We start from the raw sequence: 18,542 nt of genomic DNA, 5'->3' as shown, positions 1-18,542 counted from the left end.
ATCGATATCTGAGGATCCCAGAGGACCTTTATTGTGAATCTGAGGTCAATTTTTTAGAAAACGCACGCCATTTTAAATTTCGGCATTTAAGCTCAGATTAAGATGAAAATCGATATCTGAGGATCCCAGAGGATCTTTATTATGATTCTGAGGTCAAATTTTTAGAAAACGCACGCCATTTTTGATTTCGGCATTTAAGCTCAGATTGAGATGTAAATCGATATCTGGGGATCCCAGAGGACCTTTATTGTGAATCTGAGGTCAAATTTTTAGAAAACGCACGCCATTTTTGATTTCGGCATTTAAGCTCAGATTGAGATGAAAATCGATATCTGAGGATCCCAGAGGACCTTTATTATGATTCCGAGGTCAAATTTTTAGAAAACGCACGCCATTTAAAATTTCGGCATTTAAGCTCAGATTAAGGTGAAAATCGATATCTGAGGATCCCAGAGGATCTTTATTATGATTCTGAGGTCAAATTTTTAGAAAACGCACGCCATTTTTTATTTCGGCATTTAAGCTCAGATTGAGATGAAAATCGATATCTGAGGATCCCAGAGGACCTTTGTTGTGAATCTGAGGTCAAATTTTTATAAAACGCACGCCATTTTTGATTTCGGCATTTAAGCTCAGATTGAGATGAAAATCGATATCTGAGGATCCCAGAGGACCTTTATTATGATTCTGAGGTCAAATTTGTAGAAAACGCACGCCATTTTTGATTTCGGCATTTAAGCTCAGATTGAGATGAAAATCGATATCTGAGAATCCCAGAGGACCTTTATTATGATTCCGAGGTCAAATTTTTAGAAAACGCACGCCATTTTCAATTTCGGCATTTAAGCTCAGATTAAGATGAAAATCGATATCTGAGGATCCCAGAGGTTCTTTATTATGATTCTGAGGTCAAATTTGTAGAAAACGCACGCCATTTTTGATTTCGGCATTTAAGCTCAGATTGAGATGAAAATCGATATCTGAGAATCCCAGAGGACCTTTATTATGATTCCGAGGTAAAATTTTTGGAAAACGCACGCCATTTTTGATTTTGGCATTTAAGCTCAGATTGAGATGAAAATCGATATCTGAGGATCCCAGAGGACCTTTACTATGATTCTGAGGTCAAATTTGTAGAAAACGCACGCCATTTTTGATTTCGGCATTTAAGCTCAGATTGAGATGAAAATCGATATCTGAGGATCCCAGAGGACCTTTACTATGATTCTGAGGTCAAATTTGTAGAAAACGCACGCCATTTTTGATTTCGGCATTTAAGCTCAGATTGAGATGAAAATCGATATCTGAGGATCCCAGAGGACCTTTATTGTGAATCTGAGGTCAAATTTTTAGAAAACGCACGCCATTTTTGATTTCGGCATTTTAGCTCAGATTGAGATGAAAATCGATATCTGAGGATCCCAGAGGACCTTTATTATGATTCCGAGGTAAAATTTTTAGAAACCGCACGTCATTTTAAATTTCGGCATTTAAGCTCAGATTAAGATGAAAATCGATATCTGAGGATCCCAGAGGACCTTTGTTGTGAATCTGAGGTCAAATTTTTAGAAAACGCACGCCATTTTAAATTTCGGCATTTAAGCTCAGATTAAGATGAAAATCGATATCTGAGGACCCCAGAGGACCTTTATTGTGAATCTGAGGTCAAATTTTTAGAAAACGCACGCCATTTTTTATTTCGGCATTTATGCTCAGATTGAGATGAAAATGGATATCTGAGGATCCCAGAGGACCTTTATTATGATTCCGAGGTAAAATTTTTAGAAAACGCACGCCATTTTAAATTTCGGCATTTAAGCTCAGATTAAGATGAAAATCGATATCTGAGGATCCCAGAGGACCTTTATTATGATTCCTGAGGTCAAATTTTTAGAACACGCACGCCATTTTAAATTTCGGCATTTAAGCTCAGATTAAGATGAAAATCGATATCTGAGGATCCCAGAGGACCTATTTTATGAATATAACGTAACTTACTTTTACTTTTCACTTTATCTAAATCCACGAATTCCATGGTGAATGTCTTGCACTCGCGTTTTGACTCTGGCCTTATCGGTGTCAGTCTTACTCATGGGGCGACACTTAGAAATGTAGTTAACATTAGTTAAGATGGACGCGATTTATATTAATTGAATCGAGACATCTCTAACTTTTGCTTAAAGTCGACTTCCGATTATGCAAACTACGCCACCAGATGTCACTATAAAATTGATACAATTTAAATATGGAAGTCGGACGTAAGGAATACAATCTCCATGTACCTACCAAAAAATGACCATCCGTCCGTCACTAGTTAGGTGACAAAACGGCGCACGGTGGGCTGAAAATCGGCCTTCATAGAAATAGAAACCGAAGTCTTTATTTTATTGGAATAGCTTTTGTTGGGTTTTATTATGTCCCAAAATTAATCTATCGTAAGTAGCGTCTAAGAATATATTATTGAAAAATAAAAAATAAAAACTACATTAAAATACATCTTAAACAAAACTACATAAAGCTATAAAGGAAAAAAGATTCAAAACTAAAACTTTAAAGTTATAAGTAAAAAATTGGCTCCAGCTCGGTGCCTTGTGGCAAGGTGCCTAGAAGGCTGGCGGCATTGCCGCGCTGGAAGCAATGCCAATGCGTTGTGCGAGGTAAGAGCCAGCCCTCTTGTCACCCGTTGCCTACACGAGGCGCTTCGAAGGCTCTGTAAAAATGTTGTGAGCGCCAGGTCCCCACGGCCCAAGGGTTTCCACCCCAAAAGGCTCAAACATATAGCTCAAAACTTAGCTAATTTGGTTGGAAAAATAATTAGTTATTTTTATTTTTTTCAAAATCTTTGTATGGCGCGTATCAGAAAAATCGAGTTTTCTCCGAAAATAAAATTTAACCGTAATATCCTGACAGATGATTTTAAAACCAATTATTCTTGACTTTTCCACATAATTAGAATTTTCCTACGGGGTGCACTTTTTTTATAATCGATATATATATATATATTTAATACGGTTATACTCGTTATTTTGACTACAAAAAATGAATTTGAGTTTGATCGAACCAATAACTTACGCGTAGTGAATGATGGATCTAATGGTTTTATTTTCAATTTTCTACTTGTAACTCTTGTATGTTTATTATTTATCTACTTAATTAAAACAATGAGCAAAAATTATTTCAGCATGAAAAAATAAGATTTTTATTTTTTATTAAATAAGTGCATACGGTAGAAAAGTTCGCGTAATGTCAAAATATCCTTAATAATTGGTACTTAAATCATCTGCAACAAAAATTCACTACGCGTAGATTATTGGTTCGATCTAACTCAAATTAATTTTTTGTAGTCAAAGTAACAAGTATAACCGTATTACATTTTAAAAAAATACTAAAAAAAAAAAAAAAAAATACATCGATTTAAAAAAAAAAGTGCATCCCGTAGGAAAATTCTAATTATGTGGAAAAATCAAGAATAATTGGTTTTTATATCATCTGACAGGATATAACGGTAAAATTTTTTTTTGGAGAAAACTCGATTTTTCTGATACGCGCCATAAAAGATTTTGAAAAAAATATATAATTAATTATTTTTCCAACCAAATTAGCTAAGATTAATTTTTGGACACAATAAAACCCAACAAAAGCTATTGCAATAAAAAAAGTTCAAAATTAATACTTCGGTTTCTATTTCTATGAAGGCCGATTTTCAGCCCACCGTGCGGCCGCCATCTTGGATTCCAAAATGGTGATCATTTTCGAAATCTGCACTCCCTAAAACCTATGAAACGATATCCATGACGACTTTTATGACAGAGTGCACGGCCGCCATCTTGGATTCCAAAATGGTCATCATTTTCGAAATCTGCACTCCCTAAAACCTATAAAACGATATCCATGACGACTTTAATGACATAGTGCACGGCCGCCATCTTGGATTCCAAAATGTTCATCATTTTCGAAATCTGCACTCCCTAAAACCTATAAAACGATATCCATGACGACTTTTATGACAGAGTGCACGGCCGCCATCTTGGATTCCAAAATGGTCATCAATTTCGAAATCTGCACTCCCTAAAACCTATAAAACGATATCCATGACGACTTTTATGACAGAATGCACGGCCGCCATCTTGGATTCCAAAATGGTCATCATTTTCGAAATCTGCACTCCCTAAAACCTATAAAACGATATCCATGACGACTTTTATGACAGAATGCACGGCCGCCATCTTGGATTCCAAAATGGTCATCATTTTCGAAATCTGCACTCCCTAAAACCTATAAAACGATATCTATGACGACTTTTATGACAGAGTGCACGGCCGCCATCTTGGATTCCAAAATGGTCATCATTTTCGAAATCTGCACTCCCTAAAACCTATAAAACGATATCCATGACGACTTTATGACAGAATGCACGGCCGCCATCTTCGATTCCAAAATGGTCATCATTTTCGAAATCTGCACTCCCTAAAACCTATAAAACGATATCCATGACGACTTTTATGACAGAGTGCACGGCCGCCATCTTGGATTCCAAAATGGTCATCATTTTCGATATCTGCACTCCCTAAAACCTATAAAACGATATCCATGACGACTTTTATGACAGAGTGCACGGCCGCCATCTTGGATTCCAAAATGGTCATCATTTTCGAAATCTGCACTCCCTAAAACCTATAAAACGATATCCATGACGACTTTTATGACAGAATGCACGGCCGCCATCTTGGATTCCAAAATGGTCATCATTTTCGAAATCTGCACTCCCTAAAACCTATAAAACGATATCCATGACGACTTTATGACAGAGTGCACGGCCGCCATCTTGGATTCCAAAATGGTCATCATTTTCGAAATCTGCACTCCCTAAAACCTATAAAACGATATCCATGACGACTTTTATGACAGAATGCACGGCCGCCATCTTGGATTCCAAAATGGTCATCATTTTCGAAATCTGTACTCCCTAAAACCTATAAAATGATATCCATGACGACTTTTATGACAGAGTGCACGGCCGCCATCTTGGATTCCAAAATGGTCATCATTTTCGAAATCTGCACTCCCTAAAACCTATAAAACGATATCCATGACGACTTTTATGACAGAGTGCACGGCCGCCATCTTGGATTCCAAAATGGTCATCATTTTCGAAATCTGCACTCCCTAAAACCTATAAAATGATATCCATGACGACTTTTATGACAGAGTGCACGGCCGCCATCTTGGATTCCAAAATGGTCATCATTTTCGAAATCTGCACTCCCTAAAACCTATAAAACGATATCCATGACGACTTTTATGACAGAATGCACGGCCGCCATCTTGGATTCCAAAATGGTCATCATTTTCGAAATCTGCACTCCCTAAAACCTATAAAACGATATCCATGACGACTTTTATGACAGAGTGCACGGCCGCCATCTTGGATTCCAAAATGGTCATCATTTTCGAAATCTGCACTCCCTAAAACCTATAAAACGATATCCATGAAGACTTTTATGACAGAATGCACGGCCGCCATCTTGGATTCCAAAATGGTCATCATTTTCGAAATCTGCACTCCCTAAAACCTATAAAACGATATCCATGACGACTTTTATGACAGAGTGCACGGCCGCCATCTTGGATTCCAAAATGGTCATCATTTTCGAAATCTGCACTCCCTAAAACCTATAAAATGATATCCATGACGACTTTTATGACAGAGTGCACGGCCGCCATCTTGGATTCCAAAATGGTCATCATTTTCGAAATCTGCACTCCCTAAAACCTATAAAACGATATCCATGACGACTTTTATGACAGAATGCACGGCCGCCATCTTGGATTCCTAAATGGTCATCATTTTCGAAATCTGCACTCCCTAAAACCTATAAAACGATATCCATGACGACTTTTATGACAGAGTGCACGGCCGCCATCTTGGATTCCAAAATGGTCATCATTTTCGAAATCTGCACTCCCTAAAACCTATAAAACGATATCCATGACGACTTTTATGACAGAGTGCACGGCCGCCATCTTGGATTCCATAATGGTCATCATTTTCGAAATCTGCACTCCCTAAAACTTACAAAACGATATCCATGACGACTTTTATGACGAGTGCACAGCCGCCATCTTGGATTCCAAAGTAGAAGTCTAGTTGAAACGGTACCGTACGGTACCCTTTCAACTGTAGCGGTACCGTTTGAAAAATGTACCTATTACATTTTATTTATTCGGGTACCGTTACAGTTGTATACCTTTTCAATTGATACCCTTAGTTTAGGTATCGGTCTTGTGCGATTTTATTCGGGTACCGTTAGCTTTGGATACCTATTCAATTGATACCCTTTGTGTAGGTATCGGTCGTTTGCGATTTTATTCGGGTACCGTTACAGTTGTATAGCTTTTCAATTGATACCCTTAGTTTAGGTATCCGTCTTGTGCGATTTTATTCGGGTACCGTTAGCTTTGGATACCTATTCAATTGATACCCTTATCTTAGGTATCGGTCTTTTGCGATTTTATTCGGGTACCCTTAGCTTTGGATACCTATTCAATTGATACCTTTATTTTAGGTTACCGGTCTTTTGCGGTTTTTCAGTCCCTGCTCCAAACTAGTGCGCTCCAGGCACGTAGCGAAAGTCAAGAGCGAGTGTGTCATCAACCTGCTCCCCAAGTCACCAACAAGTTTTGATACAGAGTAGCCAATCTGCATATTTACATACATAGGTACATTTATTGCTCGTCATAATTGCCTATTTATTTTCGGATTCATGTAAATTTACTTATTTTCATTGCAATAATGAAACTATTGAACTGTATCACAGAAGAAAATACAAATACCTACATTTTGTGTAAAAATGTTAGTCCTATATATTATGTAAGTAGCACTTACATCTCTTTAACCATACAAATGATAATCTAACATAGTTACTTTAATTATGTTTCGGTTTTTTTAATGATACTGTACGTTTGTTCCCAAAAGTTAAGAATACTTGAACCCAATTTAAAGCCGAGAATGATATCTGCCAAATCACCTCATAAGTGTATGAAAACAGTAAGTAAACGAAAATTCAATACTTAAATACTTACCTATATCTTTATCCTACTCTGTGATTTTGAAACAACTCAATATTACTCATGCGTGGTAACAAGAGATCTATGTTACATTATGCAAAAAATCTTATTTACTACTTACAGATCGTATCATTTACCAAGACACGCGTCTTGACTCGTATTGCCATGCTACTAAAGGTTAGATTGGACAAATCTACGCGTCACCGTGAATGATACGAACTATACTATTTGACTTAACCTGTTAGCGACACTGTGAACGATTGTGAATTATATGAGTATTAGTAGTATTAGTACCTATGTAAATGTATGACGCAATAAATCAATCAAGCTTGTTTTACTTACTTATACTTAGTGAGGAACTTTTAGGAGTCATATATAACAAGACCCTCACTTTAGGTACCCTTCACTTCCTCTTCTTTGGCCGCTTCTTTACCACGAAATTCTTAGGAATTTCTATGCAAATGAGAAAATAATAATTGGGGCGTTTTACGCCAAGCGGGCAGCGCAAAAAATGTCAGGTCATAGAATTTGACCTGACATTTTTTTGGAATGGTTATACTACTTGACGAGCTTCCAGCTTATTATTTGCCATTCCTAGGTGAAAACCTTTATTTGTCTGGGTTACTAAGGAAACGCCAGTACGACGCTCAGACCGGCACGTTTGCACTTTAGGTCATAGTATCTCCAAAACTAATGCAGATCCCATTCTCAAACTTTCCGGGCATTTTTTATGAACTACAAGCTACATTTTGGAGTAAAAATATATTTTGTTCAAAAATACCGAACTTTATATAAATTCGACTTGATTTTTTTTTCCGGTTTTTTCTATGAAACAAATTAATAAATTTTAAATTATTATAATTGCAAGAACGAGATATTAATATTGTATAAATATCAATATTAAACTTGTTTTTCAGATTATTAAATAATAGCAACATTAGCTTTTGAAACATGCACTTCTGCGATTTTGTCCATTTTTTAAATGCTTCTAAACCGGAAACGGTGCCGAATAAAAATAAAATAAAAATACACATAAATTCAGGGCGTCGAATAGTATAACTATTCCAAATATCAGCAAATTCGATGACCTAAATTTTTTTCGCTGCCCGCTTGGCGTGAAATGCCCCAATTACCAGTCGGTTTAGTAAATGGGCTAGGAGTTTTGTTAAGTATATATGTAGTGATACAGTATATACATTTTTAGATGAATAGAGTGCCTAGTACATTTATATATATTTCTCGGATATTTATTTTTAGTCAATTTTAAAGTGTGGTTTAAGTGAGTCCTTAACCGCGAAGGCTTTTACAGGGACTTTTGAGATTTTTGCTCTAAAAGTAATTGCAGGCGTTAAACATTAACTGAAATAAAGTTATATTCGGATCTATAAAATACGTAATGTAATAGGCTAGGGTAATGTTTATTAATTAGATACACCGATGGAACATACTTATATTTGTAGGATTTATTTGTATCTCGTTTGATTTGCACATTATGTTTCAAAAAAATACCTTAATAATAGGACTAAAGTGTGCATATCAAAACCCCGGCCAAGTGCGAGTCGGACTCGCCCACCGAGGGTTCCGTACTTTTTAGTATTTGTTGTTATAGCGGCAACAGAAATACATCATCTGTGATAATTTCAACTGTCTAACTATCACGGTTCATGAGATACAGCCTGGTGACAGACGGACAGACGAACGGACAGACAGCTGACTCTTAGTAATAGGGTCCCGTTTTGCCCTTTGGGTAGGGAATCCTAAAAATGACAAAATAAACCGTTTGGCGAATTGCAAGATGAAATTGGTAGAGCGCCCACTGATTAGCAGTTCGCCGGACGATATGGGCCTGTCAGTTATTCGCGATGGTCAGCTTTTACGAATAATTGACAGGCCGATATCGTCCGGCGAACTGGTAATCAGTGGGCCCCTTTATGGTATTGTTAACGTTGTATGCGATATTGTAAATGGTTTAGCTGTTGCATGAGCAATATCCTATCCTGCTACGCTTTTATTCTAATTATCATATTATCACATTGACCTTCTGGCATATCAACTTGCAGCTATTTACTACGTTCATTGTTTGCAATTTGCATCTATTACAACGCGCTAATGCTGTACATTATTATTATTACTTTATGTTACTCAGCTCTCGTATATTTGATGTGTCTGATTTAAACTAAGCCATATGTTATTGTCTTACAGTTACGTTTTAAACGGTTTTGGGATAAATACGAGTAAGCATAAACATTACAACAGTTAGCAGTCGATTGATATACAACATAATTAGGGAGTCATAATCATAACTGATAATATACCTTCGCTAATACCATAATAAGTTCTAAATAGGAAGTCAGTAGATCTAAAAGGCACTATCAGACTTGCTGGCATGAGTTGCGTTCTCGCGCTCAATTCCATACATCTCGGGATTCTCGGGCAACTTCAAGTATGGACTCGCGCGCGAGAACGCAACTCATGCTAGCCGGTTTGACGTTGTTTATATTCTTAGGTATACTAACTACTACAGCGGTAAACAAGCGTGCGGCCTGCCTGATATTAGGCGCCCATTGCAACTTATGGACGCTTGCAACTCCAGTGGAGTTAGTTACACGCGCGTTGCCGATTCTTACAAGGATTCACCGTGTTGACAGATGAAGGTACAAATAGAGGTCCTACATAGCTAACACAGCGCCTCCAATGCCTCCATGGGAGAACTCAATGGACCAATAACCCGAAAGTGGCATTTATCCGGTCGACCTTAATACGTGTAAAATCATGTTCATTTTGCTGTTTATTAGAATTTGCCTGTCTTTCTTCTGTTTATATCTACGCTTAGGCTTAAGGTAAGGCTGATATATTAAGGCAAGGTAAGACTATCACCGGGACATAACAAACACTTGTATGGAATCCTCATACTGTTTGTCTTGCCCCGAGCAAAATAAACTATGTGCGTCTTACCCGACCTTACCATATATTAAACCTAATAATAAATTGAGTTAGTAATTTTGTAAAGCATTAACTGATGAATAACTAGTCGTGAGTATAGTTATATCCAGAGTAGCTATGTTTATCCTAATATGGGTATAATGTTAGGAATTATGCTAAGATGCTGTAAGTATATGTTGTTTCACAACATAGGTAACGTTTTTAAAATTTGCATAAGTACCACCTTCTTATAACATAACTACCTAATTCAAAGCGTGGGTAGGTTTCAAGCCGTATTTACTTTTAGCACCAATTTAAATACTACCATTTGGTTCAGAATACTGTGATACTTGATAGGAACTCAGTATATAATAATAAATAATAAAATATCTTTATTTCGAAGATCAGGCGTCATAGTTGTTAGTATTATGTGAAAACAAAACAAACAAACTTAAAACTAAAGGTTAGTGTTATCGGCACATTTAACATTGCTTAATTATTCCCTCAATGTGGGCTAGTTGCTACCCCTTTAATTTGGGACTGCTTCTAACTCGACCTAGCAGAGATACTATTTTCTTGCGCATGATTGCCGGAAAACAGTCTGTTATAGTATAACATTATCAGATAATATTACGATTTCATATCTTCCATAAAAATCTCTGTCCTTAATAACGTTTGTTTCAAAAGAAAACGTAATTCTTGGAAAAGATCATGATTTCGGATTAGCGGAATCAGATTCACACCCTTGTCCCATATGACCATGTAGGAACACATTAATATGCAGAACTCCATTTTATTGTAAAAATGTTAATAATGGATTTTAAACCTCAAACTCAAGTACGAGTTTTAGGTGTCAGTTAGTTGTTTTTGGTTTGTTCGGGAGCAAATTAAAGGCGATAAACGGTTTTTAGGGTTTGAAATAAGTGACTAAAAACACTTGAAACAAATTATGCCACTAATAAAAAATATGTAGTTAAGCAATATACATAGGTAAAATTTAGCTAAGCCCCTTTTAAATGTAGCTGTTTACAGTTTATAAAAAACGCATCAGATAAACTTCTTAGCAAAGTAAATAATGGGTCTGCAGACCCCTATAAAACTAATTACAACTATGACAAGTCCATCTCAACGTAATAAAAGCTTGGAACAAGGAAAAACAAGGAAACCCTGTTCACATGCCCCAAATTCACACTGAACCTTGTTTTTGCAATTAACTCGAATTTGACATTTGAATCTGCCACGCTCGGTGACCACACTAAGTGTAGTAATTAGGATTTTCACAAACGTTTTATGGCTTTTTAATCCGTTCATTGTCTGTGTGGAGATACGGTAAAGGATGCGTTTCACTTGTACCTAATTATTGGTTTTCGCTTTTCGACATAATTATGGCAGTTAAAATAGCACGAATGAAATAATCCGGTATAATATCTCGAAATTCAGTAAACACATGTTGTTTAATCATTGTGAGCATTTTGATTAAATTATAATTCTTTTGTCTAGTTTATTTGTAAGTCTTTTGCAGAAGGCTACCTGGCCTAGGATTACGATCGATGGACGCATTCATGTGATAAAGTTAGCATTACTTTTTTAACACCGAGTTACTGAATGAGACAAATACAGTCGTGACAGCGTCATAATGCTTAATCGTTTTTTACCTAAAGTTTGCATTTAAACTCGTCGCAATGCACGTTACCTGTAATGGTTCATACCGTTTATTTACCCATTAATTCTGCTCTGACTGAACGCCCCCGAGCTAAGCTAATGCGAAACTTATGATGCACCATGCCCTAGGAAAAATACTTCGTGCCTAATGGTTCCATGATTGGTTCTTTGATATACATACAGGACCAAGCAGCACTATTATTTCTGTACAGTCTTGCAGGAGAACTAATGATGAAAATTTCCTGCGATGATGAATCGAATGCTTTTGGATATTGTGGTCATTTTAGCGTCACTTTCATAGCATCGTATAAATCGTAATGGTAGTGACATTTTTGAATCAAAATTATCCTAGTCTCTATAGGCAGGTACTTGATATTTCTTCAAGACTAACCGACCAGAAAAATACGTTCTAGTATTCTAAAGATTATGCCGGCGATCTAAAAAAAAATCGCGCACGTGATTCATTACGACAGTTCGAGCAAAAGAGAAAGTTGTTATAAATCTTCATTTAAATTTGGGTCGCACGAATACGAGTGTAATCAGTAATCAAGTATTTGAAACAATGGGTCATCGTATCCTGTAACGGTTAAGGCAAACGTTATTACAAGGCGGAAGTGATACAAATATTTAATTACTTACATGTAAATATATCATCCAAGCTTCTGTAGGAATAAAATGAACGTACTCGAACGGCGTAGTCCTTCAGGATAATAGTCGAAGAAAAATGCGCCTGATGGGTAAAGTAAAAAAAAATAAGAAATAGGTTATCTGAATAACATAATTATACTATATTTATTTTACTGTTACTACTTTTGTCATTCCAAAAAAAACATTGCTTTATTTTATTAATATATGACACTTACGCAAATAATTTCTTGCCCATAGAATAATATCCGAATTTTCTAATAATAATCCTTGCAGCAAGGCTTCTTACAGGGTTTGTAACTGCCTTCTGTGCACAAATATTGACGAATTTTTTTAGCTAATGGACAGTCCAATCTTCCACATGGACCATGAATATCTCTTTTATTTACAAATTGCCCATGGTGATATTTACCCTTTACAGTTTCACCCTGTATAAACTGATGCTGAGATCCTCTATAATCCATACGCTTTGGACAGTTTGTTCCTCCACAAGGTCCTTTAGGAAAGCCCATAGCTAAAATTGCCAGTTCGCTAGCAGTGTAAGGAGCCACAAAATCTTCGTACACTTTTGGTTCCTCCACGGGTCTGATCGGTTCTCTAGTAATATCTGGTGCACTAAAGAAAAAGGCTACAGGAGGAACTTCATCTATGGTAGTGCCTTCCCAATGCCGGACTACTTCAACATCCTTCAGTTTCAAATCATCATTGAGATACTTTCGACCTGGAATCCTCTCCATTTCAGGTAAAGCGACGAAGTAACTAAGCACTCTGTTTCCTAAACAACTCAATCTAATGAAAAACTCAATTTCACCAGAGGGCTTCAAGTCCTCTTCACATTGTAGTGGCCTCACCATTTCAACAGTATTAGTAATGATTTCTGGTTTTTTAGTGTCTCTGTACTCTGCTTGGTCCATGTTTACCGGGTTTAGTTCAGCAGAACGTTCAAGGCATTGGAAGAACGTCTCGTGCCATGGGACTTTCACGAAACCTATGCAATTAAAATTTTCATCCCTGTTCCAGACGGTGATGTATATCGGGGTCTTTTCTAATACTTCCTGTAATTTTGAAGGCCTAGATATAAATATCACCGCATTCCCGACTCCAAAATAAGGAGGCTGTGGTAATGGTTCAGATGGTAATGGTGGTTTTACAAAGCCAGGTTTGCCCTTTTTTCCCCTTACCCCCTCCTTTTCCTTTCTTTCCCTTAGCAGGAGGTGGGGGTGGCGGCGGGGCTACAAAGTTATCATGTGCTACATAGAAATCAAACAGGGGTAAACAATTCATTTGCATTGTACATGTTTGCATGTATTTTAATTCTTCTTCTGATGGTGGAGGTGGAACTTTGCCTTTTTTAGGTTTTTTAGGAGGTTTCGGTTTCTTACCTTTCATCTTTTCAGCTAAAAGTGCCTCAGCTAGCGCTGCAGCTTCTGCCTCTCTTTTTCTCTCCTCTTCTTCCATGCGTAGTTCGTACTCATCTTTAACTGGCGGTTCTATTTTCAGTACAATTTTCTTGACAAATACTTCGATCATAAATATTTGTTCCATTGTGCTATCTGGAACAGAAACATGGTATTTTGCTTTAATTCAACTAAAGCACGATATACTAGACTAAACGATCAATTGATATCACGATCGTCATCTTCCTCGCGTTGTCGCGCTGTGCTTTAGTTCTAAAGGGCATTTTTTCACGGCTCATGGAAGCCTGGGGTCAGCTTGGCAACTAATCCCAAGAATTGGCGTAGGCGCTAGTTTTCATTAAATCGACTGCCATCACGATCATGATATTTGATAAGTATCAGTAAATCACAATATTTATTGTACGTCTAGCCTTCGCTTTAAGGTATTTTCAAAATACGCATATACTAGCTTAGAGAGATATATGTACTCACAAGACTTACCGTTTCGATACTTTTGGTGATTTAAATTTCAACTGTATAATACTGTACTGTTTAATAAAACCGAAGTACTCCTAACCTACTATTTTCATTTATATTTTCTAGTAAACATCATTTATGTTAGTTGTTTTGTTACAGATCTAATATAATGGATGTGAATGCGACTACAAACATCGTGGAGTGTTACCCTGAATTGTAATAAATAAAAAATGTTGGAATTTCAAACCATACTGATTTTATGTTACATTTATTTTCATTGACACACGCTGTCACTGTATCTATTAATTTTGACATTAGATTGACGTAAATCTACATTGTAATGAGGATGGCAATGAAAAAAAAGTAACTGTTTATAGTTCAGTTGCCTAGTCAAAATGGCAAAAAAAGATCCCTTATAGTTTCGTCATGTTCGTCCATCCGACTGTCCGTCTGTCTATCCGTATGTCACAGATATTTTACTCGGAAACTATAGGATATATTTTGATGAGGTTTGAAACGTCGGTGTATTTTGTATGCCGCTACTTAGTTTATAGGCTAAAATATATTTTGACTGCCTAAAATGTGTGTTAGGTGTTTACTAACTAAAAGTAAAAATAAAAACAAGTAAAATCAACGTGGCGCAACAATCGATTGGATTTAACAAATTATTATTATTATAATAATTAAGTTATTTAATTTAGTAAATATTTTTGGAAATAATCGCTGCGAAAGTAAAAAATATTGTATTCTGAATTTGAAAACAGAAAAGAAAATGAAGACTAATTACGTAATTACTTCCAAGAAAGTTATTTTGAATACAGCCGATCTGAGCCCCTAGTGTAAATTTATTATATTCGATTTCGTGACTTGACGTACGCGTTTGCATTTAGTCTCATTTAGTATGGGATTTAGAAACAGCGCGCCAAGCGGGACGTTTTGGAAACTCAAAATCCCATACAAAATGAGACTAAACGCAAACGCGTACGTCACGTTTCGCTATCGAATAAATTTATACCAGGGGTACAGATTTATATAATGGGTATATAATGGATAGACATGGATAAATACTATATAAATTAGTTTCTGAGTTATAAAATAACCATGACTCAGGAACAAATATCTGTGATGAACACACAAATAAATGCCTTTACCAGTATTTGAAACCGGGACCTGCTGCTTCGTAGGCAGGGTCACTACCCACTAGGCTAGCATGGCTACCACGAATTGGCGTTTGATATTTACGTTAGTGTCCTCTTTATTGCACCAATCCATCAGTGCGAGCAAGATGGACTGCGATGGGATACGCAATCGTCAACGTAAACCTCAAGTATCAATTCATAGTACAGCTATAGGTGGCCGTTAATAAACCAACTTACCTTATTTATTACATTGTAGTCACTCAACAAAACATGGTTCTACATAGAATCAGACCAAGATAAGTTGGCAGTGTTTTTGACAGCCAAGGCAGTGCAAGTAGTATTATAAACGTTAAACTTCTATGAAATTATAAGACAAGATTAGAAGAATAATTTATTAGCACAAAAATAACATAAATCATCATACACATATTAATATATAAACGAACAGAATTTAATTATGACGTTAACTTAAAACTTGCACAGGCTGGGCTACAAAATCGCTGTCAACTTATCTTGGTCTGACTCTAGAAAAAAACATCGCCCTATCAACATCAACTATTCACACACTCTTTGATTATTATTTTCATATCTGAAACATACCTCGTTAAAATATTTAGTTATTTACCATTATCAAAGAAAATTGGTTGTAATAGAGAGGTATAGTCTAAGAAAAAAAACGTGCTCTTTGGTTTAATATCAAAAACAGATGCCATGGTGCTGCGCCATATGCTTTTCGGTCACTGAATTGTCAAACGTTAACGTTTGAAAACTAGAGTTACCTCAAAATGTATGGAGCGCCATCCCGTTTACCTGCCAAATTCGAAGCATGGAATTATCTTACAATCATAGTTCGATTATTCACCCGTGAAAAAAAAACGTAACTAACTCTCATTATTTAGGAGGACCTTTGAATTTGTAAATTGAAAGCATATAACCTACAACGACGCTGCGTGCCTTGACTCGTATCATAATATGATAAGGCAAGTCATGATATTATCATGTTATTAAAGGTTAAATTTGACAAATCTGCGCGTCATCGTGTATGATACGAACTATACTAACCTTAAAAAATAGATTTTTTTATATTAAAGGAAATGCTCTGCTTGATAAAAATTTTGCTTAAAAAATAGGTCGCAATAAACTAGTATCTCAACCACAAATCGGATAATTTTTAACGATATTTGTAATTATTATTAATCCGCACCTGACCGTAGGCCGGTAGATTAACAGTGGATAATCTATAAATCACAAATGAATTAGCGGTTGAAGTCTTGAAGTAGGTAGGACTTTATTAATTGTTATTAGTGGCATCCACTTTGGTTCACATTTTCTGTCATTTTATAGCTATCTCAGTTTAAAAATCCAAGTTTATAGTCCTATAACTAAGTACAACATCTGAAAATTAAAGCGGCCAAGTGCGAGTCGGACTCGCGCATGAAGGGTTCCGTACCATTTGAGATGTATTAAAAAAAATCTACTTGCTAGATCTTGTTCAACATTTTACCACTTTGGACACACATTTTACCACTTTGGAAGTGTCTCTCGCGCAAACTATTCAGTTTAGAAAAAAATGATATTAGGAACCTAAATATCATTTTTGAAGACCTATCCATAGATACCCCACACGTATGGGTTTGATGAAATTTTTTTTTTTAATTTTATGACGTATTAAAAAAAACTACTCACTAGATCTCGTTCAAACCAATTTTCGCTGGAAGTTTGCATGGTGATGTATATCATATATTTTTTTTAGATTTTTCATTCTGTTATTTTAGAAGTTACGGGGGGGGACACATTTTTTCACTTTGGAAGTGTCTCTCGCGCAAACTATTCAGTTTAGAAAAAAATGATATTAGAAACCTAAATATCATTTTTGAAGACCTATCCATAGATACCCCACACGTATGGGTTTGATGAAAAAAGATTTTTTGAGTTTCAGTTCTAAGTATGGGGAACCCCCAAAATTTATTGTTTTTTTTCTATTTTTATGTGAACATCTTAATGCGGTTCATAGAATACATCCACTTACTAAGTTTGAACAGTATAGCTCTTATAGTTTCGGAAAAAAGTGGCTGTGACAGAATCGGACAGACAGACGGACATGACGAATCTATAAGGGTTCCGTTTTTTGCCATTTGGCTACGGAACCCTAAAAACGAGTTTAAAAAAAAGCCTGAGCTTATTAGAGTAGCATACACACTACACCGTTGATTATTCACTAGAGAAACTTGAGACCTTTGATAGTCCAAACCAGACACAAAATCCGAACCGGTAAGAAAAAAAAACGTAGTTAGAGTTCATCGCCGGGGTCACGTTTACGCACGCGGGTAGCGTAGGGGGGAGGGGGAGGCTGGCGGGAGGGGAGGTGCGCGAGCGCAAGACGAGTCTGTTTGCACCGGGAACTATGTGTGCTGGAGATGGCTTTGATATACAATTTATGCTGTACTGATTTATTATATTCCTTATAAAGCTACAATTTTTCTCCGGTGTTAGAAACGGAAACCAGAAACGGCTTGTGACTACATACCACAAAAATGCATGTTAAGTAAACTTAAATGTGTACCACACAATCAAGGTCTTAATTTGCCCAGGAGATTGTAACCGACGACATGCCATGAGAGCTAGCGCTATTATCAAATAGGAATTAAGTTAAGGTTAATGTTGGTTAAGACTGGAGTCCTTTGCGCCCTCTGCTTTGAAACTCGACTAAGTTTTTTAGACTCACATAATTTAGTCTTAACTCAAGTTCTTTTAAACGTGTTAGAGGCCCTTGGGTCCCTCATTTATAGAGACTTGAGTCATTATCAGAGAACTCTCAATTTTTTTGTTTGCAAAATTTCGAAACAAAAATCATACAATATCGCATAATTTCTTTACTTTTATTTAGGTAAAACTTACAAAGATTTTGAAGGAGTCTTTATTCGTCGAGGCCTTCACTGTGACAAATAAACATCTAGTGTCTTTATGTTTCTGTCACTGGGCGCGGGCTCACTTTCCATCTCCCTCGCACATTGTTTAAAATTAGAACCGCACGGCCGTTTCGCACTACGACTGCGTTTTGATGCGGACTTAACATAATTCATGCTAAATCCACCATTTACGGCTTTTATTCAGTAATCTGGGCATAAACATTTGTCTTCTAAGTAAATAAAACTAACAATTTTCTGTCTATAGGCAAGTCGTATTACTAATCTTGTATTCAATGTTACTCAGATTTAGTTAGCATAATATT

At 36.4% G+C, this 18,542-nt stretch overlaps 1 protein-coding gene and 1 long non-coding RNA gene across 2 annotated transcripts in view; one reads left to right on the top strand and one right to left on the bottom strand.

The window, feature by feature from the left end:
- Positions 1 to 18,542, top strand: part of LOC133534504 (uncharacterized) — a 329,551-nt gene that overhangs the window by 138,997 nt on the left and 172,012 nt on the right. The gene's annotated exons all lie outside the window — the stretch shown is intronic.
- Positions 12,417 to 14,503, bottom strand: LOC133534489 (uncharacterized). The gene is given in 3 exon segments (XM_061873643.1): positions 12,417 to 13,472; positions 13,474 to 13,850; positions 14,196 to 14,503. Coding segments are annotated over 2 exon segments (1,287 nt in total). The 5' UTR covers positions 13,843 to 13,850; positions 14,196 to 14,503; the 3' UTR covers positions 12,417 to 12,554.

This window comes from Cydia pomonella, chromosome 2 (assembly GCF_033807575.1).
Source record: "Cydia pomonella isolate Wapato2018A chromosome 2, ilCydPomo1, whole genome shotgun sequence".
NCBI lineage: Eukaryota > Metazoa > Arthropoda > Insecta > Lepidoptera > Tortricidae > Cydia > Cydia pomonella.
Note: the sequence above shows the minus strand (reverse complement) of the source record. Positions and strands in the feature narration are given on the sequence as shown.